This window comes from Bufo bufo, chromosome 1 (assembly GCF_905171765.1).
Source record: "Bufo bufo chromosome 1, aBufBuf1.1, whole genome shotgun sequence".
Taxonomy (NCBI): domain Eukaryota; kingdom Metazoa; phylum Chordata; class Amphibia; order Anura; family Bufonidae; genus Bufo; species Bufo bufo.
Window position 1 is genome coordinate 776,639,366 of NC_053389.1, and position 15,500 is coordinate 776,654,865.

At 43.9% G+C, this 15,500-nt stretch overlaps 2 protein-coding genes across 2 annotated transcripts in view; one reads left to right on the top strand and one right to left on the bottom strand.

Annotated features, from left to right (window-relative positions):
• LOC120986342 (aspartate aminotransferase, cytoplasmic-like) overlaps positions 1-11,597 on the top strand; it is a 69,466-nt gene extending 57,869 nt beyond the window's left edge. Inside the window, exons 8-10 of the mRNA XM_040414863.1 lie at positions 9,070-9,235; positions 10,152-10,294; positions 11,236-11,597. Of these exons, the coding sequence (XP_040270797.1) occupies positions 9,070-9,235; positions 10,152-10,294; positions 11,236-11,375 (449 nt within the window). The 3' untranslated portion in view covers positions 11,376-11,597. The remainder of the gene's footprint in view (positions 1-9,069; positions 9,236-10,151; positions 10,295-11,235) is intronic.
• Positions 11,598-14,308: 2,711 nt separating this feature from the next.
• On the bottom strand, positions 14,309-15,256 carry LOC120987835 (olfactory receptor 1L4-like). The gene has a single exon (XM_040415913.1). It carries the CDS (start codon positions 15,254-15,256, stop codon positions 14,309-14,311), a length of 948 nt encoding a protein of 315 aa, XP_040271847.1.
• Positions 15,257-15,500: the final 244 nt, after the last annotated feature.

The window sequence follows — 15,500 nt, forward strand, 5'->3', positions numbered from 1 at the left end:
AGGTTTCATCTGAGAGGTTAGGTCATGTGATATTTTTATAGAGCCAGTCGATACAAACACGGTGATACCAAATATGTATACTTTTTATTTATTTATGTAAGTTTTACACAATAACAGCTTTTTTCAAACCAAAAAAATGATGTTTTAGTGTCTCCATATTCTGAGTCATAGTTTTTTGTTTTTTTTTGGCCGATTGTCTCAGGTAGGAGCTAATTTTTTGCGGGATGAGGTGACTATTAGATTGGTACTATTTTGATGGGCAAACGCCTTTTTGATCGCTTGCTGTTGTACTTTTTGTGATGTAAGGTGACATAAAAATGGTTTATTTAGCAGTTTTTATTTTTTTACGGTGTTCATCTGAGGGGTTAGGTCATGTGATATGTTTATAGAGCCGGTCGATACAGACGCGGAGATACCTAATATGTATACGTTTTTTTTTCCCCCTATTTTTTACCAATTTTTTTTTTTTACTTTTATTTGCGGAAAATGATGTTTTTGTTTATTTTTACTTGAAACTTTTAATTTTTTGGGGGGAAAACTTAATTTTTTCAGCTTTATTTTCACTTTATTTTTTGTCCCACTTTGGGACTTGAACTTTGGGAGGTATATTCCTTTACAATGCATTCCAATACTTCTGTATTGGAATGCATTGGCTGAATGAGTAATACTGTGTGTATTACTTATACAGTTTCCGGGGCCTGTGAGATCCAGGGGGCTGGATCTCACAGGCTCTTCACCGGAAGGCAGCGCGATGCCTTCCTTAGACATCAGCCGCATGGGGACCCGATGGCACCGCCGCACAGCCACCGCAACCGCAGGTAAAACCGCAAACCGCAAGTCTGAATTGACCTGCTGTTTGCGGCGATCGCCGATACGGGGGGGGGGGTCACATGATTTCAACGGGCATCCTGTACCGATTATACCCCGCCACGCTGCAATTTGCGGTTTAAACCCATGACGTACCGGTACATCATGGGTCCTTAAGGACTCGGGAAATATGCCGTACCGGTACGTCATGCGTCCCTAAGGGGTTAAGGGGGCGCAATGTTGTGGAGTTCACATTTTAAGGGAATGGAGCTCTGTGGAGGTCACTGTTGAGGGGTGGTTTATTGTGGAAAACACTGTTAACGAGACAGGGTACTGTGGAGGTCACTAATAAAGGGAGGGTGCTGTGGAGGTCACTGTTAAAGGGGTACTGTAGATGTCACCATTATAGTGAATACTGTTGATATCTTTTAACGACACACACAATCATTAAATGAGAGAGATGAAATATACCCATGCAAAGCCGGGTCCTTCTGTGTATGTATGTGTGTGTGTATATATATATATATATATATATATATGTATATATTTATATTTTTATATTCAGTCCAAAAGTGTTTGGACACACCTTCTCATTCAAAGAGTTTTCTTTATTTTCATGACTATGAAGGCATCAAAACTATGAATTAACACATGTGGAATTATATACATAACAAACAAGTGTGAAACAACTGAAAATATGTCATATTCTAGGTTCTTCAAAGTAGCCACCTTTTGCTTTGATTACTGCTTTGCACACTATTGGCATTCTCTTGATGAGCTTCAAGAGGTAGTCCCCTGAAATGGTTTTCCCTGTCAGGTTTAATAAGTGGGATTTCTTGCCTTATAAATGGGGTTGGGACCATCAGTTGCGTTGAGGAGAAGTCAGGTGGATACATAGCTGATAGTCCTACTGAATAGACTGTTAGAATTTGTATTATGGCAAGAAAAAAGTAGCTAAGTAAAGAAAAACGAGTGGCCATCATTACTTTAAGAACTGAAGGTCAATCAGTCAGCCGAAAAATTGGGAAAACTTTGAAAGTAAGGGCTATTTGACCATGAAGGAGAGTGATGGGGTGCTGCGCCAGATGACCTGGCCTCCACAGTCACCGGACCTGAACCCAATCGAGATGGTTTGGGGTGAGCTGGACCGCAGAGTGAAGGCAAAAGGGCCAACAAGTGCTAAGCATCTCTGGGAACTCCTTCAAGACTGTTGGAAGACCATTTCAGGGGACTACCTCTTGAAGCTCATCAAGAGAATGCAAAGAGTGTGCAAAGCAGTAATCAAAGCAAAAGGTGGCTACTTTGAAGAACCTAGAATATGACATTTTCAGTTGTTTCACACTTGTTTGTTATGTATATAATTCCACATGTGTTAATTCATAGTTTTGATGCCTTCAGTGTGAATCGTTAATTTCTAACGATAATTTGTTTTCCCTTAGTCCTAACAGCAGCACAGATGGGGGTTAACTGCCCCCCGTGGACTGGTAGGACCGGCGGAATTTTTAATGAGCCCAAAGAATAACTAATAGAAGAACTCCAGCTCCCTTAAAGGGAGGGGTTCGCCCCCCAGCCCACCGTGTTTAAAACAAGAAAGGTCTTTAAGGCGGGAAAATTTGTGTGCTGCTGTTAGGACTAAGGGAAAACAAATTATCGTTAGAAATTAAACGATTCCGTTACGTCCTACCAGCAGCACAGATGGGGAGAAGCAAGAAGAATCCCCTAGGGAGGGTCCTCATGCCCGGCAGAAGTAAGAACTGTCTGCCCAAAGGCCGAAAACTCTGCTACCTTAGCATCTATTTCATAATGAGAGATGAAGGTTGATTCAGAGCTCCAGGAAGCTGCCTTACAGATCAACTCTAGGGGGAGAAGACTTCTCTCCGCGACAGATGTAGCTATGGCCCTAGTAGACTGGGCCCTCACAAACTCCGGAGGATCTAAGGATTGGGAGGTGAAAGCTTCCCTAATGGCTTCCTTGACCCAGCGACTAATAGTAGTTTTAGACGCCTTACGGCCTTTAGACAAGCCGGCAAACAGGATGAAAAGGTTCTCATCTATCCTGAATTCTCTGGATCTATCCACATAGATCTGGAGGCATCTCGATATATCCAGTGGATGTCGGACTGGAACATCAGAGGAGGAGGCGGAGAATAATACAGGTAGAGAGATTACCTGATTGATATTTTGAAAGGTTGGAACTTTAGGTCTAAAATAAGGTAGAAATTTTAGAAGGACCCTATCCTGTAAGAACATGGTGTATGGGTGTAAAGTGGAGAAAGCTTGCAGCTCCGAAATTCTTTTGGCTGAGGTTATGGCCAGAAGAAAGACCACCTTGAGTGTTAGAAATTTAAAGCTTGCCTCCTCCAAGGGTTCAAAGGGGGGAGATGCTAACCCCCTGAGAACTACTGACAAATCCCATTGGGGAACGGGTTTCAGTATTGTAGGCTTCAATCTTTCCGCTCCCTTAAGGAAGCGTTTGATGAGCGGGTCCCGAGAATATGGCCTGTTGAGACAGGCCGAGATAGCAAAAATTTGGACCTTCAAGGTAGATGGGGAGAGACCTCTGTCTATCCCATCCTGGAGGAATTGTAAGATCGCTGAGAGGGGCGGATCTTGCAGTTGGAGTTGCACCAAGAAGTGAAGATCCTCATGATTCGGGAGTAGGCCTTCTTGTTAGACTCTGCTCTGGAATGCAACAAAGTTATCAGGACCGACTCAGAGAGCCCATCCACTCTGGGAAGGGACTGATCAACCTCCAGGCTGTCAGGTTGACTCTGTGCAGATCTGGGCAGAGATGAGGTGTCCCACGACACCAGGGTCTGCTCCGGGGGGAGTCTCCAATATTGTCCCCGACTCATCTGAATGAGCTGGGTAAACCAGGATCTCCTGGGCCAAAATGGTATGATGGCTATTACCGAGGCCTGATCCTGACGGATTTTCATCAATACCCTCGGAATCATGGAAAAAGGAGGGAAGATGTATGCCAGCCTGAACCTCCACGGTATTGTCAGAGCATCTATCGCCAGGGGGTTGTCCTCCCTGTATAGGGAACAGAACCTCTGTACCTTGGCGTTGAACCTGGTTGCCATGAGATCCACCTCTGGCATACCCCATCTGAGGACTAGCTGTTTGAAGATATCTCCGGATGCAGTGACCACTCCATGGTCGGTAAGCCGTGGCTTAGGCGGTCCGCGATAATGTTAAGGGAGCCTCGGATGTAAGTGGCAGATAGATGGGATAGGTTCAGCTCTGCCCACCGCAGAATTACCCCAATCTCTGAAAGAAGGGGTAAAGATCTTGTGCCTCCATGCTTGTTTATGTAAAAAACAGAAGTCATGTTGTCTGACTGGACTTTCACTGCTTCGCCCCGAATCTGAGGGGCGAAGTGAAGGAGGGCTACCCGGATAGCACGCATCTTGCGGAGATTCGAAGAAAGATGCCGCTCCTGAGTAGACCAAGATCCCCGAACCGGGGATCCGTCTAAATGGGCGCCCCAGCCTACAAGGGACGCGTCCGTAGTCAATATGAGCCAAACTAGTTGGGTCATAGACTTCCCTGCTGGTAGATGGAACCACCACCTGAGGGAATTCCGGGTTTGGTTGGATAGGGAGCACAGGAAATCTAGCCCCGCAGGGCTGCCGTTCCATTTGTTTAAGACCTCCGACTGAAGAGGTCGGAGGTGCCATAAAGCCCAAGGGACTGCATCCGCAGCCGCTGACATGAGCCCCAACATCTTCATAAGAGTCCGTATGGAGACTCGTCGTGGTACATGAAGGAACCTTGCCAGGTCCTGAATCCGCGCTCTTCTTTCTGGCGTCAACTGGAGGGACATCTCCAGAGAGTCGATTACGAATCCTAGATAATGGATAGAAGTTGAAGGGCTCACGTTCGACTTCTGCCAGTTGATAATCTAGCCTAGACGGAGCAGAAAGGAAATTGCGACACAAAGATGATGGGAGAGTAAAGGGACCGAAGAGGATAGAAGAAGCCAATCGTCCAGGTAAGGAACAATGGTCAGACCCTGGAGTCTCAGAGCTGCCACCACCGATACTTCCACTTTGGTGAAGATAAGGGGGGCAGCTGAGATTCCGAAGGTAAGGGCGGCAAATTGAAAATGCCTGCGCACTCCTGAAATCTGGACCGCGATCCTGAGAAATTTCCGGGAGGAAGGATGGATCGGGATGTGGAGGTAAGCATCCTTGAGGTCCAGAGTAGCCATCACGTCCCCATGGCTGAGGAGGTGGCTGACTGACCTTATGGTTTCCATGCGGAACCTGGTTTTCCTTACGGTTGAGGAATCTCAAATCTATGATCATCCGGAGATCTCCTGTCTTTTTGGGTACCAGAAATACTGGAGAATAAATCCCTAGACCCCTCTCCCCTGCCGGTACCTCCTCCAGGGCTCCCTTGGAAAGGTAGTCCTGGATATAGGACTCTATGATCCCTTGTCTAGCCGGCAAAAAATAGTGCATAGCAATGAATCTTTCTGGGGGGAGAGAAACAAGGTCTTTTAGATAGCCCGTAGTTACTATACTTTGGACCCAGGGATCTGAGATTTCCTGGGCCCATACGTGCTGGAAAAGAGAAAGACGCCCCCCTACGGGAAGGTGAGGGAGGGGTACGGGAAAATCTAGAGGCGTAACGACAGGGGTAGCAGGGTTTATCCAAGAGCCTCTGGGAGGCCCATAGTCAAGAGGGTTTTGCCTCCCTGGTGGGTTTACGGGAGCGTCTAGAGAACTTTCTAGACGCCCCCCCCCCCCCCCCCAGTCTCTACGTCCAGGCTGCTGTCCGGGTCGGCCCCCGCGAGCTTGTCTACCCCTGCCCCAAAAGGGATGTTGGGGGAGACTCTTCCCCTTTTTATCTGAGAGACCCTCCATGATGGTGTCTAACTCTGAACCGAATAGACTGTTCGGTTCGAAGGGAAGCCCACAGTGGTTATACTTGGATGCGTTGTCCGCATTCCAGGGCTTTAGCCACAGAGGTCTCCTAGCAGCAGACACTAGAGCCAATGTTTTGGCTGCCAATTTCAGCTGTAGCTGGGATGTGTCACACAGGAAATCCATGGCCAGATTGACGGATTTGAAGGCGGCGAGGATATCGTCCCGAGAGACACTTTGGTCGACATCCGTCTGGATCTGGTTCAGCCTAGATCTAAGGAAAGAAGGAGACCTCTGTGGCTGCAATGGATGTCGAGGCCGAGGCTGCGGCCGCCGAGTAGTTCCTTCTTAGGGTACATTCTGCCCTCCTATCTAGAGGGTCCTGCAGACTAGACCCATCGTCTGCAGGAACTAAAGTGCGCCTGGACAATTTGGCTATCGCCATGTCCACCTTAGGAATGGAACCCCATGATTCCACTAAGGGTTTAGCCATCGGAAACATTAACTCAAATTTCCGGGTAAGGACTGGACCTTTCTCCGGCTTTTTTCATTCTGTGCGCATCACAGAAAGAAGGATCTTATCTGCCTTAAAGACCCGCTTGGTCCGGCAGGCGGAATCGGAAGACTCCCCTACGTCAACATCATGGTCCCCCGACCTGATGGACTTTAGTAGCTTCTGTGTCTTTTCGGGTGGAAAGAAACATGAAGTTGACTCCTCCTCATCAGAGGATGATGACCCCACAGAAAGGGGCATAGGTCTGTCAGTGGGGGCGACAACCTCCATCGGAGTCTGAGAGGGAACCGGTAACCTCTCATTTAGCAGGCGTACGACACCCTTGATGGAGTCATCCACGTAAGTTTTAGCCCACTGGTACATGTCCTGGATAGTAGGTTCTGTAGCAGTGCCGGAACGGCGGCTGTCGCACCTTGAAAAAGGGCAACTGTCGTCAAGAGGCGTGTTGCAATCATAACAGGCCAGGTGTTTCCTCTTGGCCGCTGACTTCCGTTGCTGGTCTGACTCTCTGGGAGAAGCCATAGCTGAAACGAAAGAAGAAAATTAAAAGCATCCCTAAAAACTAAGGGAGAAACAAACATTAGTTAGCGGCACGAACCAGAGGAGCAAAGTCAATCACTATGATAGAGCTGAATAGAATTCGGATGGTAGCAAAATATCTCACTGAAAGCAGGAGACTCTGGAGCTAGCTTGTTAAAGCAGCGCAACCAGAGACAGATTGAAGCTATCATGGAGCTTAAGTAGGGAACAGCTCCACCCAGGGGAGGGATCCCTGTTACCAGCCCTCCCCCAGGAGTCATTGTAAAGCTATCTGCTTAAAACCTTACTATGGTAAAAAAAGACATTTAATTTGCCTCTACATGGCCCACCCCTCCTGTGGGAACAAAAACCTCCGGCTGCCAGACTAATTTGCTTTAAGCAAAGAGAAAGAAAAAATCGAGATCAGCCGAAAGACCGGAAGTGACGCCTCCAGTAGCCGCGCGTCACTTCCGGTCATGGCGGCGCCCATACCACGCCGAATTGGAACGAGCCGATGCATCCAGGAGGGGAGCCTAATGTCACCAGAGGAATACATCGCCCCCAGGTAACACTGACATAGCAGCTGAATGGGGGAGAAGGAAAAGAAAAAAATAAGCGCAGAGAATAAGCACTAGATGAAAAGCGACAAGAAGAGACCAAAAAAACATAGTGGTAATGGTCTCCAAATCCCAGAGAGGGAGAGCTTCGCCAGTCCACCTGTCCAAAGGACAGAAAAAAACACGGTGGGCTGGGGGCGAACCCCTCCCTTTAAGGGAGCTGGAGTTCTTCTATTGGTTATTCTTTGGGCTCATTAAAAATTACACCGGTCCTACCAGTCCACGGGGGGCAGTTAACCCCCATCTGTGCTGCTGGTAGGATGTAAGGGAATCTACAATTTTCATAGTCATGAAAATAAAGAAAACTTTTTGAATGAGAAGGTGTGTCCAAACTTTTGGTCTGTACTGTGTGTGTGTGTATATATATATATATATATATATATATATATATATATATATATATATAACAAAAGAGTTCAGTGGCAGCACCGTCAATGGAAAAAATGCGGGTGCAGCTGGCCCAGTGTGGATAAAAGCCAATCCAAATAGATAAAAATGACAAAAAGGGCAGCACTCCAGAAAGTAAAAGAAGAAAAAAAAAATCTTTAATTACCCATATGGGACAAGCGACGTTTCGGCTCAATGTGTGAGCCTTTCTCAAGTGTGGCTTGAGAAAGGCTCACACATTGAGCCGAAACGTCGCTTGTCCCATATGGGTAATTAAAGATTTTTTTTTTCTTCTTTTACTTTCTGGAGTGCTGCCCTTTTTGTTATATATTCTCTTCTCTCACATTGTCGGAGGTTTTGTTGGCAGTTTTGTCACATTGGACTGTATAGATTGCGCAGCATGCATAACTAGTCTAGCCATCAAAATGGCAGACACCACAACTGATCCAGTTTTACATTAATGGGATCTTATTATGACTTCCTGGCTTCTATTATCTACTTTATTTTAATTTCCATGCAGTTATAAACCATGACGTTTCCTTCCTGTCAGAAAGATTTTTTGTTTTTATCGCTTGACACTTTCTCGAAAAATTTCGAAAATATCCTAACAGCAACTGATCCCTCTCCAGAGGCAGCTGGACACCATCACAGTGGTCCTCTGAGGTAGAGCTAATCAGTGTAGTGTTATACAACCACATTGTGTCCTGAATTTCCAGCACTATATGGGGGTGAGCCTGCTTTGATTAATGACATCTGATGGACTATGCTAAAACAATGCAAATATATATATATACACCTCAATATCATTACTCGGAGGCATGCATGCTCTATGCTGCAGAGGATCTGATTTGATTGTAGCAGTTTCTGGAAATTCTAATTAATATTACGCCATCTGGTGGCAGAAAACTTGATTGCAATCTTTCCATTTCATTACATTTAAATCCATTAACAAGACCTTTTGAGGGTTTTCCAGATTTAGGATATTGATGTCCTATCTTCAGAGTAAGCCATCAATATTAGATTAAAGTCTCAGCTATTTGATAGGACTGTGGTGCCACATATTCGTTGTTTACATGAGGCTTCCTACTCATCAGTAGTGGTTTAGGATATAGCATCTTTGTCCTGATCAAGTGAACGTCTGGAGTTTGAGAGTCGATCCCCCACCAATCTGATAGTGATGGCCTATCCTAAGGATAGGCCATCAATATCATGACCCCTGAGAACCCCTGTAATGAATTCCCGTAGAGAATGAGGGTGGCAATGGCACATTGATACGTACACTTGTTCTTGCATCAATTTTCCGCTTTATACATTTAGTGAGATCTTCAACGTCTTATTTGCTGATCTGCAGGGGAGAGAATCGGGAATCTGTTAATTGTTATGAGGAGCAATGAAGTTCTTATCAGTGTCCGCTCCCAGCTAGAAAGTCTTGCACGTGAGATATGGTCAACACCGCCATGTTTCGGTTCACGGGTTGTGGCAATGGTGCTGAGCAATCCCTTACTGTATGTAGAATGGTAAGTTGTTGGCTTCCAATTATATTGTGGTTTTTGGGCTATGTTATAGACATTGCAATAATCTGTGATCAGATCGGCAGCTTGAATGCAAATCATGTTTTCCTCCGTATTGGCACTGTAAAGCCTCATTCACACGTCAGTGTTTTGGTCAGTGATTTCCATCGGTGGTTTTGTGCCAAAACCAGGTGCCGCTCTAAATACAGAACAGAAGCAGATCTTTTCCTTATACCTTATGTCTGTGGAGGCTCCAATCCTGGTTTTGGCTCAGAATCGCTGATTGAAATTTTTGACCAAAAAACTGACAAGTGAATGAGGCTTAAGACTTCCATTCACTGGATTGGATACCAGAGCTAAGAGTCCTACTTTACATGACTCTTGGCTATAGTTAATTGTATTTGCCAGTTCTCAACCTTGAGGTGCCACTAAGTTCTCAATGGGAACCTGTCAGTGGGAACCTGTACTGTAGTCTGATCCACAGGAGAAGCTGCCCAGATTCATAATTACTGATAAAACTGCCTGCTAGACTCCTAACCCCAGAATGAGAAACAATTTTAATAAGTGGATAATATGATGTTATAAATGTAAAATATATATATATAATATATATATATGCCCAGCTTCTCCTGCTCTATAGCATACTGTCCATAGTTCAGACTGTTAAAAATGATGGGTTCCCTTTAAGGGGGTATGGACTCCCAACTTTGGCAGGACATTCCTACTGTTTCCAAACACATGGATTGTAGATGTGATCTATCACAAGAAGGCAAATTGTCACAGCAACAGGTAGTTATTGCAGCTTTCTTCTTGTGGCAGGAGCATGGAGAAGGTAGGTTTTGTGCTAGTGGTTGTCAGTGTGGTTGTCAAATGCTCAGCAGTTTCTTTTTTGTTTCACCATAATGATTTTTTGCCTTCATAGGAAGGACAGTTTGAAGACGGCGGTAAGACGCCTCATGATTATCAGAGAAAAAATTAGGGAGAAGCTGAGACTACTGGAGACTTTAAAATCTTGGGAGCATCTCACCAAGCAGGGTGGTTTGTTTGCTTTTATGGCATTAACACGTAAGTAGCTGTATTTTATAGGGTTAACCCGGAAGCAGCTATATGGTGGATATTTATATCTGACAATGATTTTTGGATGAACTGTGATTGAATCCTTCAATTCAGTGAGAAGGTGTTGTCAGGCCTATTTAAAGAGGACCTGTCCGCTCTTCTGACCTCTGACTTCTGTGTCTCCTGCTGGTCTCTATTCTTCTTGGTCATGGAAATGTGATACTTCAACCAAATACTGGCTGTAGTGGGTCACTTCTGCATTTAGTGTTTTGCTTAGCAAATGTCCATGTCAACCAGAACCAAGAAGTACAGACACTGAAGGAAAACAAGCAAACATCAGAGTGGGGGTTTTGGTAAGGGGTTATTATTTCTTCTATTATTTTAAAGTGTATCTGAATTTTCAATAAAAAGTATGCATAATGACTGTGCTTCTTTGTGGCCATATTGTTTTGCATTCTGTCTTAAGAATGCTTTTATTTTCCAATATAACCATGTTATAATTGAAAATAATAAAATCACCCAAACACTGAACCCAAACCTGGACTTCATTGAAAAAGTACGGGTTCGGGTCCAGGTACCCGAACTCGCAAAGTTCGGTATGAACCCGAACTTTGCCGTTCGGGTTTGCTCATCCCTACTAGTGACTCTTAGGCCAGATTCACATCTGCGGTGGAGGTTCCTGCAATATAAAAATAAAAATTAGAAAACTGCTGCACGCAGTAGTTTGTCCTGGAGATTGACAGTATCCATGCAGAAAACCTGATGGATCCTGTTATAGTCTATGGGATTCATAGATTCCAATTTTCTGTTTCTACGTGGAAACAAAAAGATAAGAACTAGATTGGAGCCATTGTTGGGAATAAAATTAGGAGCAATGTGATAATATAATGTGATTATTGGAATATTTTACAGAAATTGTATCACTCTTATGTTCTTTCTTCCCATCACAGCTAATCAAGTGGATTTCCTGGCTAAAAAGAAGCATGTATATTTATCAGAACATGGCCAGATGAATATTTCAGGCCTAAATGCAAATAATCTGGATTATGTCACACGGTCTATACATGAGATTACTATGAATGAAAATTAGCATGCAGCTTCTGTAAGACAATCCAGAATCTCACTAAACGAAGGGAAGAAGGACAATTATTTGACAACTTGAAGGATATGAACACCTTTGGGGCAATGCTTTTTTATCATTGTGAAGTACCTCAGACTTGGGTGTATCTGTAATTGAAAAGTCATGATATGTATTTTCATTGTTATGCTCAGTACTAGTGTGGAGCGAAATTGTTTTTTAAGTTCTGCGTTCAAAGTTCGGGTTTGGGTTACTGAATAATCCCGTTATGGATTCCAGATTCCGTTACACAGAACTTAAAACACAAGTTTGCTCAACACTACTCAGTACACCAGCAATGATAAGGTATGGTTGGCATTAGGAATGGTACTTACCATCCCATTCCTCTCCTCTTGGTAGGAGTGGGCTGGTCCTACATCCTGCCAGGAGCAAGTGTTCTAGAGAGAGCTAGCTAAGCTAGTGAAGAAGCACATATACCTGTTCCCATTCCAAAGGTCTTTAGGGCCACAAAATCGGCTCAACTGTGAGGAACACTGCTCTACGGAGACTAAAGGTCCAAGACCATGGATATTCTTTGCAGCTAATGGTGCTACAGTCAGTGGGGTTACCAGCAACTATAGTTTCACAGATCCTGCTGCAGATGAGGGAGAACACATTAGGACACCAATCAACATAAAACAACTAAGGAAAACCTAACAGCCTGTATTTATCAAGTAAACACCTTCAGACACAGGTGCCTGTTTATAGCTGTAGAGAAGGGAAGCCAGGAGAGAGAGGACTACCCTAGAGGGCTATTTTGCCTGCCACCATACTTCATCATCTGGGGAAAGAGACATTGCACTGTGTACAGATGACAGCTGGATATACTGTAACTCAACCTTTGCACTCAGTAAAGTAAGCCATTTGTTGTTCTCCTACATCTGCCTGATTGATTTACTCCACCTTTTCACTGCACCAATTACCATGGAGTGACAGCCTGAGAGAGTACACCATGACACAAAAGCTCATCAGGGCCACTATGACTCCCATCCTCTTCCCCTGCCCCTTAGGGTGTCACTGCGATTGCATTTTACTCATTTTGGGATATAAATCATGTTTTCAACCTTTTTTTGATAAACAGGGGTTAATTATAAATGTTCATAGAGTATCTCCTCCCAGGCCCGTAAGTTGATGGCTCACTTTAAGCATTATCTATGATCTCCTGATCTCATAAACACTCATTCACGCTTCACATGAGCCATCAGCTGATGGGGCTTAGATGTGATACTCTGCAAACAGATTGATTATTGATCCCTGTATCTCAAAAACAGCTGGAAATTTTTAAATAAAGACCAACTAAAAACATTTTTTTATCCCAAAATGAGTAACATGCAATAAAATAAAAAAATGGCCTGAAGCAGGTTATAGTGGTATATTTAATGTTGCTATTTTATATCTGTCCATCTTCTAGGACTTTGCTTTAGAAATAATCTAGTTTGGATGGCTGAAATATTGCTTAGAAAAGTAATGGGACAGAGTGTCATACATGATAGTATGTAGGCCTGAGACTATACCATGGGTATGAGATGTCTTGGAAATAAGGACAAAAAAAACTCCCATCAAATTCTCCAGTCTCAGGAGGTTAGAAGTGTGGAAGTCCTAACCAGCCTGTATAATATGTAGCACTTCAGCCACCTGTAGCAAATACAAGTCCACACCGGGAGCTCTGCTTAACCCAGCACTGACAGTCTTTCAAGTCTGCATGTTAGAAGTCCTAACCAGCACCATAAGGTAGACCTATGAAAATCTTCATAGATGCTCTTGGAGAGAGGATTGTTTTGTATGAACATGTCATCATATTTATTGAACCTCTAATCCACGTAAAACGGACAAGGATAGGACATGTTCTATTTTTTCTGGATAACAGACATATGGATCCGGACAGCACTCTCATCCTTTTTTGCGACCCAATTGTAATGAATCGATCTGCACCAAAAATATGGTGGTCTGCATGGAGCCTGATCAATAAACTGGAATGTAGAGCATCTTTCTTTGTGGAGGACTCATCCCCATATGTGCTTTACACATACAAATCATGCTAATAATTGTGTAATACCTCATTTAGCCTCTTGGGGTGCTGCTGGAAAACTTGCTCCTAGGTTCTACCATAGAATTTAAAGGGAGTCTGTCACCACTATATGACCATATACAGCACTTACATGGCGCTGTAGCACACCTATACATGATTCTAATGGTACCTTTTGTTATTTTCTTTAAACATCCAGAAGCAGGAAAAACGACGTTTATTTCATATGCAAATGAGCACTCGCAAGTGCCCAGGGCGGTGTTCCGTGTGTAGGTGCCCAGGCTGCCCTGCCTTTTTAACCGTTACTCCTCCCCCAGCCTCTTCCTTTGCCCGCCCTCCTATTCACTTGTATCATCCCTAGGTCCCGCCGAGATCCCGCTCCTGCGCACTGCTTCGCCGGCTGGCGCATGCGCACTAGTTGAATTGATGCCGTTCCCAAAATGGGCATTGCAGTGTGCATGCCCCGGCCCGGCGAAGCAGTGGGTAGGCGCGGGATCTCGGCCGGACCTAGCGATGATACAAGGGAATAGGAGGGCGGGCAAAGGAAGAGGCTGGGGGAGGAGTAACGGTTAAAAAGGCAGGGCAGCCTGGGCACCTACACACGGAACACCGCCCTGGGCACTTGCGAGCGCTCATTTGCATATGAAATAAACGTCGTTTTTCCTGCTTCTGGATGTCTAAAGAAAATAGCAAAGGTACCATTAGAATCCTGTATAGGTGTGCTACAGCGCCATGTAAGTGCTGTATATGGTCATATAGTGGTGACAGACTCCCTTTAACAGATTGGTTGCCAACAGTAGAACAACCTGTGCTCAACTTAAGTTTAGAGACCATTCTTATAAAAAAGGATTGCAAAAAAAAAAAAAAATGCTTTAAGGGGTTACAGACTTTTGTCCTTTAACAGTGATTTTAACTTTTTTCTTAAAGCCTCTTTCACGCTTTCATTTCTGAAGCTATAAACCACTGGGTTCAGCAGGGGGATGACATACACATATAATGTGGTTAATATTTTGGCTTGATTTAATGACATTGAAGATGGTGGTCTCATGTATAAAACAAACACCATAATGTAGAAGAGACTCACAACTGTGAGGTGGGAACCACACGTGGAGAAGGTCTTGTATTTTCCCCTCGATGTCCGGATCCTCATTATACTAGATAATATCTGTAGATAGGATATCAGAGTAAGCGTGAAGGATGTCAGAACTAGGACTACTCCTTGTATGAATATTACAACATGGATAAGTGTCGTGTCATTACATGCCAGATGTATGAGTGCATTAATGTCACAGAAGAAGTGATTAATTAGGTGTGAGCTGCAATAATCAAGGGTGGAGGTGACAGACGCAATCGGAATTGAGGCCACTATTCCCCCCAACCATGAACCAATGGCTACAAATATACATACATGTTGGTTCATTACAACGGAGTAATATAGGGGTTTACAGACCGCTACATAGCGGTCATATGACATAACAGTAAGCAAAAAATACTCTGTGCTACCAAAAGCGATGAAGAAGTAAAGTTGTAGGATACATTCCACGTAGGAAATTCCACCATTGCTGGTGGTAAAGATTGAAATGAGCTTTGGGCAAGTGACGGATGTATAAACAATATCAAGGGATGAGAGGTTACATAAGAAAAAGTACATGGGGGTAGAAAGCGATGGACTTAACATAATAAGTAGAACAAGGACCAGGTTACCACAAATGGTTAAGATATAAACACTAAGAAAATACAGCAATAAAGGGGTTTGCATGGCTTCAAAGTCCAAGAAGCCAACGATGAAGAATTCAACCAATTTGCTACTGCAATTTCTCGAATCCATAGCTTCAAAAAACACAATGGAGCCATCATAGAACTGTCCCCTGTAGATATATATAAATATAATGAGTGAATATATCTCATTCTTTCGCATTTACAAGGTTTGATCTTCTTGATCTTTACTGATGAGGTTAAAAATAAGGATACCATAGAGTGTAGCTGATTAGATCATGGTCTGAGAGGATCTTGAAGGAACATAATAATAATCTTTATTTATATAGTGCCAACATATTCTGCAGCGCTTCACA